Below are 13,369 nucleotides of genomic sequence, written 5' to 3'. Positions count from 1 at the left end.
GTCCACAACCATCATTACAGGGAGTATTTGGCAAACAATTTTCTGACCACAAAAATGTTAACACCAAAGCACTATGATGATATGAGTGTTCCTGAATTACAAGAGCTAGTGAACAACTGGTCAAACATTACTTTGAAGGTTCATTCTTGAATTCTTGATCAAGACAGCAGCTTGACAAAAAAAAGGTTTCAAATCTTTTTGTCAAGCATAATGTTTTCCAGCACAGCTTCACAATCACCAAGACATCAGAAATACAAATTTACAACATTTACAACATTTACTATAACATGTAGTGGTAGTTTATTTGTGATAATTATGATTATGTATCATAAGATAAAATTGGCTGTCTGAGCTGTATTATCCTCAAAGACACTCACACAAACCTCTGATATTATCTTCTCTTTCAAAATGATGGGGGTGGGGCAAACAAAAGATTGGAATAATTAATTTTTCTGTTTCTAAAACTCTGTCTCTGTCCATTAGGAGATCGTAGACTGGTTTAATTCAATTCGTGCAGTTCAGCTTCACTATCTAAAGGTGGCCTTTCCTGGGGCAACAGATGCTGAGGTGAGCACCCACCCAGACATTGATTTTATGCTTTTGAGATACTAAGATTGAGGTGGCTAGAAGTACTGTATTTATACTTAATGTACATGTTGGCTAGCACTTTCCCAGAATGGATATTCAGCACTGAAACCCTTTGTATCATCATGGTGTTGCTCTTTATTCCTTTGCCTTGCTGTGTTTTTTAGCTGGTACCCAAACTTACCCGGAACTTTCTGAAGGAAGGATACATGGAAAAGACAGGTCCCAGGGCAAGTAACACACACTCACACACACACAAAGATACATAGAAGTCGGCTCAATGACAATGTCAGTATCGAGTACACAAGTTGATATTTTCATGAATCAGTAAATGTAGATCCCGGTGTATTCATAATCACTCCGGGATGTCAGTGTTAGCTTTAAAATACAATAGATAAGGCATAACATGCCTTATGGATGCTGAAATGCATCCAGAGTCTTCTCTAGATGGTACGAATGTTGCCAGGGTACACTTAGAACATAAGGCAGAGTTGTGTCTTTTGCAGCAAGTGTGTAGGTCAATTCACAATCCTCTCTCCTTACTTTACACCTAATCAGCTCCCAAGTGGGCTACTTGTTAAAATAAAAGGTGTTTGAGAATTCATGCACAACACAAATGTCCTCCATATTGTTATAATGACTCATCAGTGGTTATATGAAGTTGTCCACATGCCCCGTTCACAAGTTGATATTCATGGTAAACACTTAATATCATTTTGGCTAAGCTGAAGCACTGTTTGTGTAAAACAGTATTCTTTTTCATGTTTTGGGGAATAAAACATAGGACAGCAATATACTGTGTTCAAAACAATTCAGGATAAAAATCATACCAAGCCAAGCTTAATATTCATAAATGCATAAGGTATTTCTCAACAGGGTAGCCAATGTTAATAATTCCAAATGGAATAGAATTTCTGGAGTCCAGAGGTAATAAATGGCAATAACCATACCTCTCCTGGAAGTATCAAACTAATCACATGACCTGTAGTAATTTCAAAACATAAACTCCAGCTCAAATTACCAACCATATACCAAACTTTATTCCCCTTCCGGCAATGAATAATTTAGCTTCACAATGCGATGACTTTTTTTTCCATAGGTGCTATAACTATAACCTCTCTCAATAGATCAGGTTGGCAAATAGAACATTGGCAATTGTGTATTGTCCAGCAATGGATTCATTCTCATGTGCAAATGTGTTTGACTAAACAGAGATGTGGGTTTCCTAAATAATTATATGATGTTCCTGGAGTCCAGTTGGTATTAAACTATAGGACTGTAATGTTTAATGTAAGTTTTAAATGTGGACACCAGGAAGACTAGCTGTGCTTTAGGGCACCAACAAATACATAAATGCATGTGTCAAAGCAGAAACATTAACACACACACCATTTTTAAAAACCTAAACCAGACCAGAATGCATGATACAATTGCGCAACGAACATCCTATTATGTTCTGTGAATGTATAAAAATTCAGAGGAAGTCCAGTTGACCTTGATTTTGAATCAGGATGCAGAATTGAGTTTCAAACTTATATTCCATTTAACAAGTTGGACACCGTTCCCTCTTCAAACCCCCACCTGTGAGCCCAGCTCCCACTCTCCCTTCTTTAATGGAATGAGAGGTGGGGTAAGAGGTAAACTAGCCCTGCTGTCAATGTGGCTGCTTTCCACCGCTGCCTGACAGGCTGACAGACAGCTGAGAGGTCCTACCTGCCTGCCTCACCGTCCGTCAGTCTGTCTGAGAGGGAATAAAAGGCTTCCAGCTGAGAATCGACTTAATCCTTATGTGTCAAAACATCAAATACACACAGAAACACAGACATAAGTTGGGGTTAAGCAAACACACAAAGGTGCTTTCGTGCATATGCATTTACGCACATTTACACAAGTTGCAACACTTTTATATTCGTATAAGTACACTCACTCACTTTCACATACAGGATTCAGACTGAAACACCTACGCGGGCAACACTAAGCAATCTGATTGCTTGCTGCCACACGACTTTCTGTTTTCAGACACACACAGACAGACTCTTCTTTTAATCTCCATCTGTCAGGCTGAGAGATGAAAGGACTCACTAACTTTATGGACTGGGCTGATTTATAAAATGGGTGTCATAATTAATTTCCCTCACACACATGTGAGGCATATTTGTGCAAGGAGTTACTGGCAGATTGAGAAGGGAACAGTAAATTGTTCAGGCTTATGCCACAACAAGAATATCAAACACTTTTATGAGGAAAATATGGCAGCAGTCGAGGACCTGAGCGTCCTCAGATTTAAAATCCCTGAAAAGAACTCAAGCTTCTTGTGCACTTCAGTAAACTCTCTGAAGGTGCTGTGCTTCATTTTCTTCAATAGCGTGGATTTAGTTCTGCTCCACTGATGTATACATTCATCCGTGACAACAAATTTGGCATTTTCAAATTCAGTATCATAGGGTTATGAAAGAGGTGCCATAAACATCCAGATGTCAAGTGGAAAACGGAAGTTTTAGTATTTAGTATTTAACAGAAAACCATGTAAATCAAACGAGGCCAAATGCATTTCACTGCATTAAAGCCTGAGATCAGGTTTAATACATTTCCATGATCAGTTACAAGATAATGCTACACTACTGATTCTTAAAAAGGAAAGTATTCTTGACAAAGTGGCTGAATTAGGCTGCAAAGAGATTTAGGGTCTTCAGGGAGATGAAAGGGTCAAAACACAAGCAGCACATACTCATCCCATGTTCTCAAAGTTTCCATCCATTTTCAATATTTTAGTATTGTTAGTGATACAACAAAGCCCCTTTTGACATTTGATGCTTTAATATTTTGTGTTCACTGAATAATAAAACAACAATTTATACTTATTAAGTCATTTTTCAAGAAAAATGTCAAATATCTGCTTGTTCCAGGTTCTCAGATGTAAATGTAAATTGAATATCTTTGGATTTTGGACTGTTTGTTGGACAGAAGAAATAATTTAAAGGTGTTGGGCTCTGAGAAATTAATATGGGCATTTTTTTGATTATGTATAAACATAATAATAAATTGAAAAAATAGTTGATCATTAGTTGCAGCCCTAGACACTTTAACAATTGACAGTGTCTGATAAAGATGAAAGAACCAGGAAACTCTGATGTACAGAGTATGAATCACTTTTTCATGTAAAAACCAGACAGACACCACATTTGGTACAAGTACAATGCTGCTCTGTGTTTTTATACAGTTTCCCTTTCTTTTTCTGTCTCACTGACCTCATGTCTGAAAATTTCCGTCAATTTGTTTGTCTTTGCAGCACACGGAAGGCTTCAAGAAACGCTGGTTCACTCTGGACCACAGACGACTCATGTACTTCAAAGATCCCCTGGTATGGTATCCTTTACACACACCTACACATATCAACAGAAAGACTTCAGTATAGGCAGCATATATTTAAGTATTTAGTTGATGCCTGGGTGACTATGGTTTAGGTTCTTAATCATACCTACCAACAACAGTGCCTCCATGGTATCTTGTGCTCAAAAAAGAGGAGGCTTTTTTTTCCATCAAGCAAATTAGATTAAGTAGACGATATTGGATATGAAGCCATGACTCAGTGGGGAGAGTGTGACATAAGGTACTTTCATTTGTATGTAACATTATTAGATGGCATTTGTTGCCATGACTTCACAGTATGGATTGCCTAAATTAAGTGAAACGCAAACCTGCAGTTACTCATTCTTTAAGCTACTCTGGATACTTCCACAGACAACATCATGTGCAACCTAATTTATCTGATATCAGTGCTTGAAAGGTAGAGATGTTGTGAAAGTGAGATTCTCAGTCATTTAATCATTAGAGTTTTTATTGCAGTGGTCATCACATAGACTTGCCTTGAGAGGGAAGGATCCAGATTTCACAAGACTTTGCTAAATACACATCAGATAGCCAAGTCAGATTAGCTCAGCATTGTTGCTGATGTAATAGTTCAATGGAGAAGTGCAATAATGTTAAGTGACTGAAATGTCCGACTTACCCCAAGAGTGTTAGACAAGAAAAAATGGTAGATGAAAGGGGGAGGAAAGAGGATGTCTACTGAAGTTAAGTGTTGGCTGGGAATATATGGAGATTTCAAAGCAAGTATAATTTGATCACTTGGATAATAACTAAATTATGCATGTTAGATGCTGTGTATTAAATAGTTCAATTTGTATGTAATTGTAAATTGCACTGCTAACAACAAAATTAGATTCATTTGAAATAATTAAGTTGTGCCACATTTTAGTTAGAACAGAACAAAGTTATAGAACTCAAAAGGATCTTTTTGAAATATTGTTTTAAAGGAAAGAGTTACTTTGTACTGTGCGCGTGTGTGTGTGTGTGTGTGTGTGTGTGTGTGTGTCCTCCAGAAGTGTCTTGGAGCTTCTAAGAGAAGCCGCCTAGGCCAAAATTGAATACTTCCCTTGCACATACACACATACTGTCATGCACATACATACTGTCATGCACATACATACTGTCATGCACATACATACTGTCATGCACATACATGCATTGCATACAAGCTTGCACATACATACATTCTGTCATGTGTAAGTATGTGTAAGTATGCTCCAGGTGAGTATTTATGGATGTGCAAAGTGAGTATGTAGGTATGCGCAATGTTAGGTATGTATATATACACGAGGTGAGTATGTATGTATGCGTGAGGTTAAGTATGTAGGTATGCGCAATGTTAGGTATGTATATATGCACGAGGTGAGTATGTATGTTCGAGTGGTGGGAGGGTGCCCATACATAATACATAGTACAGTGGATAACACTCATTCCTTTGGTGTGGGAGACCCAGCTTTCCACTTAGTGCCAGAGTCACTCTTGCTCTTCATACAGCCGGTCTGGGGATTAATTTCACACATATATACATACTTAACCTCAATACATACATATTCCCCTTCCACAGACATACATACTCACCTTGCGCATACATACATGCTTACGCATGACAGTATGTATGTACTGTATGTGCAAGGCAGTATGTATGTGCATGAGAGTATCTACGTATGTGCAAGAAAAGTATTCAGTTTTGGCCTAGGCGGCTTCTCATACATTTCACATCCTCTGTGCTAACATCAGCATGTTAACAAGCTCACAATGACAATGCTGATGTTTAGCACCTTCATAATTTTAGCATGTTACCATGCTAACTAGCTCTAAACACAAAGTACAGCTGAGAATGATGGGAATGTATGGTTTTCCAGGTATTTGGCTTAGACTGTACATAAAGATGGAAGATGCGTCTCCCCCTCCTCCCAGTGTACAACAACTGTACAAAAACTGTGAAATTGTGCTAGTGATGTCGTTTGAAGCCAGAGTCTGCACATTTATTTGGATTTGGTGCCACGGCAATAAAGTCCCGTCCATACACCCAGTCGACTAAATCGCAAGCAGGGCTTAGCTGTCAATCATGACGTAAAAGAGCTGTCATGTCATCCATCTTTATATACAGTCTGTGGGTTTTGGTCATAAACCAAAGTACCTGTGTACACAAAATTTGACCTGGTAATAGTGCTAGATGAAAAGTAAATTTATCGGCAAATCATCCTGTAATGTAAAGTTGCAACAATTAAGTAATAAATCAGTCAATTAGATATTGATTACATAATATATTAATCGATAATTATTTTGAAAATTAATTGTTTCAGTAAATTTTCAAGTGAAAATGCTTTTTCGTCATAATAATAGTCAATAAAATATCTTTGGGATTTGGACTACCGGTTAGACAAATGAGCAGTTTTTGGCTCTTGGCATTTGTGATGGGACATTAAACTAAAAATCAAAAATGTTGATTGGTGATATGGTGCTAGAGGAAAAGTCAGGGGGCCCCCATAGTCAGTAGAATTAATCTTATTATCATGAATATGTGTAGAAAGTATCATGATAATGAATCCTGTAGTAGCTGAGATTTTTCAGACCAACATTGCCATTGCCACTCTGCTAGCATGGCTAAAAAAAGCTGTTTGATAGCTGAGAGTAACATGATGAGGAGAAATTCTACAGTTGTTTATTTCATTCTCCCTCTGTTTGAAGGACGCCTTTGCCAAAGGTGAAGTGTTCTTGGGGAACAAGGACCACGGTTACAGCGCCTCCCCCGGCTTGCCTGCTGGTACCCACTGCAACGGTGCCTGGCAAAACGGCATCACCATAGTAACACCCGACCGTGGGTTCCTGTTTACTTGCGAGACAGAGAGCGACCAGCAGGATTGGCTGAAACACTTCAATGATATCATGAGTGCTCAGATGTCCCCTCAGGAGTACACAAGTAAGAATTCATAACTTTTTAATAGGCATTAAATATTTAGTAGCTATTAGCCAGAATAATTAAATCTTTTTAGGTGGCTGTGTTTTAAGTGGTTGTTCTTTTATAGCTTCACATCAAATAGCTACTCGTCTTCATAGGGGCACCACAGAATAAATAATGAATTAACACTTATAAAAAGTTAATGTTGACATCTCTTTATTAAGGAAAGCTTTGCATGCCCCTTTTCAACATCTTCTTGTAGTCGGGTTAAAGTATCAATTCCTGGCTATTGAGTAGCTCCAGTGAACCAACTGTGGGTTAAAGAGATTTTGTTGCTCAGAGCACAACAATTTACAATACACTCACTGGTAGTTATCTACCTATTAATCTTACCTAACAAGACTTTGAATGTGTGTCACTCCCTCATTTACTCATTGACTACTCCCTATGTAATAAACACTCAGTAGTTTACTCTATAGTGAGCAGTAAATTGAGATTTCGGACACTTATCAATCATCGTCATTTTGAGTCATCAACGACAGACAGTTCTAGAGTCGGGCAAAAGTACATTTTCACATCGATAAAATATGGAGCATTGCATTGTGGGATTGCACAACTCTGCAGAAAGCAGAATAAATGCTGTGGACACTGTAATGCTTCATGTAAAGAAATCTAAATCAAAATTAGATGGATATTGCCAAATATCACAAATCACAAATTTGCCTCAAGAGACTTCACAATCCAGCCTCCTTAACCCAAACTTGTATCCTTAGTCCCTTGATTCAGATAAGGAAAAACTCCCCTCAAAAAAACTTTGAATGGGGAAAATATGGAAACCTCTGGAAGAACAACATAGAGGGATCCATCTTCCAAGTTCTTACTTTTTGATCCTTGTTGGTGTGGTGAAATAAATGTACAGGTAGCGGTTGTCATGCTAACACACTTATATTGACTATGTTAATATGTGAATGTTAGCAGGTAATGTTTACTGTTTTCTTGTTTAGCATGTCAGCATGCTAATATTTGCTAATTAGCGCTAAACTCAAAGTACAGATACATTGTCTAGAAACCATAAATGTGAAGATTCCATGGTAGTCCATCCAATAGTTTTCAAGATATTTCACTCTAGAACAAAGTAGCAAAATGATAGACCCACTTAACGTCCCATATTGGTGCTCATGTCAAGAATTTATGTTAAAATGACAATTTGGCAATTTGTCTGCATTGGGAAAGAACAATTTTTTCTAACTTTGGACTCTGATTTGTTTTCAAGTGGAAGCCTTGTTCAGGCACAGGCATTGATGGACCTGAGGCCTGTGGGACCATCTCCTATCCTCTCATCCCATCACCAATCTGACACCGGACCTACATCGGCTTTGTCACTAACTCCATCAGTATATTTGGGAAATGGTAGCAAAATCTTGGTATATGGTCCCAAGTCCTAAAGATGCTTTTTGGCAATGGAATTAAAATGCAAATAAGAGGCAAATGTAAATTAAGAATAAAAACATTAACAACATTAACTTTCAAAAAAACAACAACAACAATTTAAAGTCAAATGTAAGTAAATATGTAAATGTACAATGGTAATCAAACATTTTACTTGATTTAGTTTCTGTGACATATGTGGCATTCATTGCTGTGGTGTCTTGCGCTGCAAAGACATGACTTGTCAATCAAGCAGTCTGGGCAGTACTATAAGATATTTCTTTTTTATTTTACGCAGAACATATTCGAAATTCTACATAGTACTCTTTTCTTGGCCTGTTCAGACATGTTCCCTGTTGTCCATTCGATCTTACTATGGGAATGTAAAAAAACATCACTGCTTGTGGATTGATTGTTTTTTTCATAATGGTGAAATAATGAGGGTGGAATTTCAAGCTTTATTCAATGTGTCATTTAAGACATTTCTAAGGTAAGAAATACCTTGGTTGTCTAGTATTATGGATTTTATGTCCAAGTCTGATGTCTGACTATTTGGTAATAATAAGGTATAGGGAGTCAAATGGGTCAAACAGGTACAGACCATTAACGGGACAGAAAACACCTGTGTCTGTGTTGGATTCAGAATTCCTTTTGATTTTTCCATTTTTTTCTTTATTAAAGCAACTTTTATGTAAAGGCAACAACTCTCATGACTTAGAGCAAGAATATACATGTTCAAAGTAATATACATCGTGTACCTTTCACAATGCTGTTTCGGTCCAAAAGATCAAAGAGATCATTTTTCCAAGCAAAGCAATATCATTAGACACACTACCTATATAGTTTATATCATGAATTCATGGTGACATTTATGATTTTGTATTAGTGTATGACCGATATGGGTTTTTCAATTATCAATGCAATGATATTTGCAATGATATTTAGAGAGCAGGGCGGCTGGTATATAATATGGATATCAAAACAAAAAGGTCATGTAATGTATAATTCTATTATTCCTTGCAGAGTATAATCTAATATAATTGCTATTTTATCCAGTAACATGTTATTTTAGATGGATTTGGCATTAGATAATAAAATAGAAAAATGTAATGGTTTATGTTGTAGATTTCAGAACATGACTGATGTTTAAGAGAAAGTGGGGTACAGTTTGTCGGAAGTGAAATCATTCAACTACATTATAACAACACTTATTATATATAAATATATAGCTGTCATTTAGGATGGGAGAAACACTGAGGAAACTTTTTCACAGCCTTCCCAAAACTCACAAGGGGGTGCGCTAACATCATTCCACAGCAGCCACACTGACAAGGGCCTGCAGATGTGTCAGCAGACATTTTATCTGCCGATACACCTGCCTTGTTAGTGCTAGTATCTGCTGATGCTGATTATCTCACAATGCCAGATTAATCGGCCAACCCATTATTTTAGATCACATATAGTCCGTTGCTGTTTTGTACTTTCTTTTAAATATAGACAAATGTTGATTCTGTAAGTAGTTTTTGAGACATGTGAGTACTTCTATTAAAGACATACTTGAAAGACAAAGATTTGCAAATGCATTAGGATAGAAAAGCTGGAAACACTGTAAACCATTACATAGTCTAACAGTGCCTTCATGTGGAATACAGTATATATACTTAGTATTTGTTTAAACAAACCAATAATTTTAATAAGTTATTTTTTTCCTACTTGTTTATAGATATCAAACAGCCAATTGAATACTGATAGTGGTATTTTGTTTTCAGCGTCTGTTTTTTGGTTTAAGGTACACATTACAAATTGATTTGGTGTCTTTTTTTAATAAAGATATTTCTATGCTTGACCATAGCTGACTGACATATCACATATATTCACTAATAAAAATATTTCCTCTGGATGTTGTCAAAGAATCTCTGTACAGATTTGTGTGATAATTAAATCATTTTAAAAATAGCCGCTTACTGTATATTATCACTCACTTCGGACTGAAGGGAAGTTATTCAAAAACTAGGTTCAACCCTGATCCCATCCAGTGCATTTCTAGGAAAACTATTCTGGACAAAATATTATTTCTGTAAATATTCTAAGATTTCTTGCACCATTCATTTAAATATTAAATGGGTAAAGTGTAAAATTCAGAAGAAACTTACATGCATGAATACTCACTAATTCACCGAGGAAGCAAGTACATTCATTCATGTTTTTAAAAGTACTTCTAAAATTAACAGAAAAGAATACATATGCTCCTTTTTATGTATGTGTTTGGCTGTTGTTCTTATGGTATGTGTGTGTGGTTGTGGACAATTGCCAACCCCAGTGGTTTGTGGGTGTCTAAAACTAAACCTTTTGAGCTCAGACAGAGCAGATGGAGGCCCGAGAGGAATACCTCATAAATCTATAGGCACATGCTAGTTTTCCACCTTGGTGAGAAAGAGGGAGGATAGAGAAAAGAAGGGGAGGGAGTGGACTGGGACCAGGAGCACACCAAAGAACACACCAGACACAACAGTATTTTATCAAAAGAGGGAGTCAAATGGGTCCTGAAGATCCAAGGAGAAACTGAAGGTTCATCAGCTGTGCATCAGATCCTTGATGGAGGTATAGAGGAGCGCCAGTGAGGAATTAACATGGATAATTTGGACAAGGCAAAGGATCTGTACTACATGGATGTCTATATGCAGGTAGAAATCTAGAAGAGAGAAGATTTTGACTGAATATAATACAGTTGTTGATTCAACCTTGCTTGGTCCAGTCGAGGAATTATCTTTTTAACCAAAACTGGACATGGGGTCACCACAGTAGACACTGATAGAGAAAGGCATTGGAATTTTTCTTTCATGTAATAAAAGTGACATCATTTATCCCTGGAAATGTCCGGACCAGAAGTCTTTCTTGAGCACACCTCGGCACTGCAGGAGTTCGCTATCAGAGATTTTGAAAATAGTTTGTCAAGTTGAAAGACACTGTGCCACACTGATGTTGGAGAAATATGGGATCATGGCTGTGTGGCGGACCTTACCTCTGATGATAAGCACTACAAGCCACAGGCAGCGCTGTAGTCACTGAAGCTTGTAGCAGTGTCAGTGGTATACTTATCATCTCTGTGGATTACCATTGTGATGCCTGCTCTTCCACCTGTTGCCCATTAATGATATTTCTTGGATTTACCAAAATTTCATAAGGAGTTATGACTTTACAATCAGCTGCCATCTTCAATCTGTGTTTATAAAGACTATAAATCTCTAATTTAATGCAGGAGCCAAACGTCATATACAGTAGTACTGTCTATGTTGGCTTTTAAACATTAGTGTCTGACATCTGACCTTTCATCTGGGAACCTGCAATGAACTGCACTCCTAATGCCACCATTACGCCACAGCTGGGACTTATCCTGAGCCCGGAATCTGGAGATGGAGGGTCCCAGCAGAGTGCTGGTGGCGGTGGAGGCAGCGGGGTCCTTTGGGTAACATCTCTGCTTGGTGTCACACTGATTATCATGTGTGCCATGGGTGTGGCAGGCAACACGTACACACTCATAATTACTCGTTCAGCAGCTTTGCGCCGGACAGGTTCCATGTATGTTTACATTATCAATTTGGCTCTGGCAGACTTGCTCTACCTCTCCACCATCCCCTTCGTGGTGTGCACATACTTCGCCCATGACTGGCTGTTTGGTGAGGTTGGTTGTCGCATCCTGCTAAGTCTCGACCTCCTCACCATGCATGCCAGTGTCTTCATTTTAGTTGCTATGAGCCTGGAACGCTACCGTGCCGTGGCTAGGCCCTTCAGCGCACACAGGTCCTCGTCCCGCAAACGAAAGCTAGCAGCAGCGATTATCTGGGGGTTAGCTTTCGTGGTAACGCTTCCCATGATGGTGATGATCCGACTCAGGGAGGGCAAAGTAACAACGGTTGGTTTAGTTAAGAGGATCTGCTTCCCTACTTGGACCCCTGAGGCATTCAAGGCTTATATCACTGTCCTGTTTCTTACAAGTGTTTTAGTTCCTGGATTGGTAATTGTTGGACTCTATGTTGGACTAGCCAGGCGCTACTGTGCTGTGCAGGCTAGCTTACGAGGTAGCGGCCGATCTTCCCGGAGGAGAGGACTCAAGCAAAAAGTCGTATCAATGATCTTTAGCATTGTATTGGCCTACTGGGGTTGTTTCTTGCCTTTCTGGGGATGGCAGCTAGCCAAACTATTCTCTCCAGAGTCCCTCAAAGCTTTGTCTCCCGCTGCTCATAATTATGTGAATTTTTTTGTCACGTGTCTGACCTATGGGAACAGCTGCATCAATCCATTTCTTTACACTCTTCTGACCCGGAACTATAAAGATTACTTGGCCCAAAAAGGTCAGTCTGTGGGATCAAGCAGGACTGACCCCGGTTCTGCTGTGACTACGCCAGACCTTTAGACAATGAATAAATGGTTACAGAACATAGACACTGAAGCGGGACTTTTTTTTTGACCCCTTATAATTTTCATTCTTGTAATTTTGTACAACGTTGGAAATTGTCGTAGTTGTGAGACGCTTGTAATAATTTTTCACATTCTTCAAACTTTGTAAATGCTGTGATGCTACACATTTCCGGCTCTGTTGAGAGGAGTAACCAGAGTGTAGGGGTGCAGAAAAATTCAGCACAGCAGGTGAATGTTTGCTAATGTGAAAATCTGACTCCAAGTTTTCTGGTTTGGCACAAATGACAAAATATTTGATTTGTCTTTTTTTTATCTCCACATGTACAAATTCTGCCTATCTAACAATCTCCAATTATGTCGCCTCGACACTGATGACATCATTCTGACAAATAAGCCTACACATTTGATGGGATCTTTAAGCTACTGATATCTGGGTAAAAATGTGTTATTTTCTAAGCTACAAAGGGTTGAATTACATTGATAAATTCAGTAGTTTTGAAAATATTTTAGAAGAAATACTGAAGAACTTGTCAATTAAATATTTGAAATTAGTAGGACAATGGTTGGACAAATAGTTGGACAATGGAATCAAATGTAAATAACTGCTTAATTTCTTTACACACACACACACACACACACACATACACACACACACACATGAACATA

At 38.2% G+C, this 13,369-nt stretch overlaps 2 protein-coding genes across 2 annotated transcripts in view; both read left to right on the top strand.

Annotated features, from left to right (window-relative positions):
• zgc:92360 (uncharacterized protein LOC436988 homolog) overlaps window positions 1-10,240 on the top strand; it is a 23,581-nt gene extending 13,341 nt beyond the window's left edge. The window contains exons 8-11 of the mRNA XM_046046595.1: window positions 753-815; window positions 3,875-3,946; window positions 6,646-6,877; window positions 8,130-10,240. Of these exons, the coding sequence (XP_045902551.1) occupies window positions 753-815; window positions 3,875-3,946; window positions 6,646-6,877; window positions 8,130-8,158 (396 nt within the window). The 3' untranslated portion in view covers window positions 8,159-10,240. The remainder of the gene's footprint in view (window positions 1-752; window positions 816-3,874; window positions 3,947-6,645; window positions 6,878-8,129) is intronic.
• A 1,390-nt stretch (window positions 10,241-11,630) lies between these two features.
• Window positions 11,631-12,705, top strand: uts2r4 (urotensin-2 receptor 4). The gene has a single exon (XM_046046596.1). It carries the CDS (start codon window positions 11,631-11,633, stop codon window positions 12,696-12,698), a length of 1,068 nt encoding a protein of 355 aa, XP_045902552.1. The 3' UTR covers window positions 12,699-12,705.
• The last annotated feature ends 664 nt before the right edge of the window (window positions 12,706-13,369 follow it).

The sequence above is a fragment of the Micropterus dolomieu genome, linkage group LG04, assembly GCF_021292245.1.
Source record: "Micropterus dolomieu isolate WLL.071019.BEF.003 ecotype Adirondacks linkage group LG04, ASM2129224v1, whole genome shotgun sequence".
NCBI lineage: Eukaryota > Metazoa > Chordata > Actinopteri > Centrarchiformes > Centrarchidae > Micropterus > Micropterus dolomieu.
This window is presented reverse-complemented; position numbering and strand designations above follow the sequence as displayed.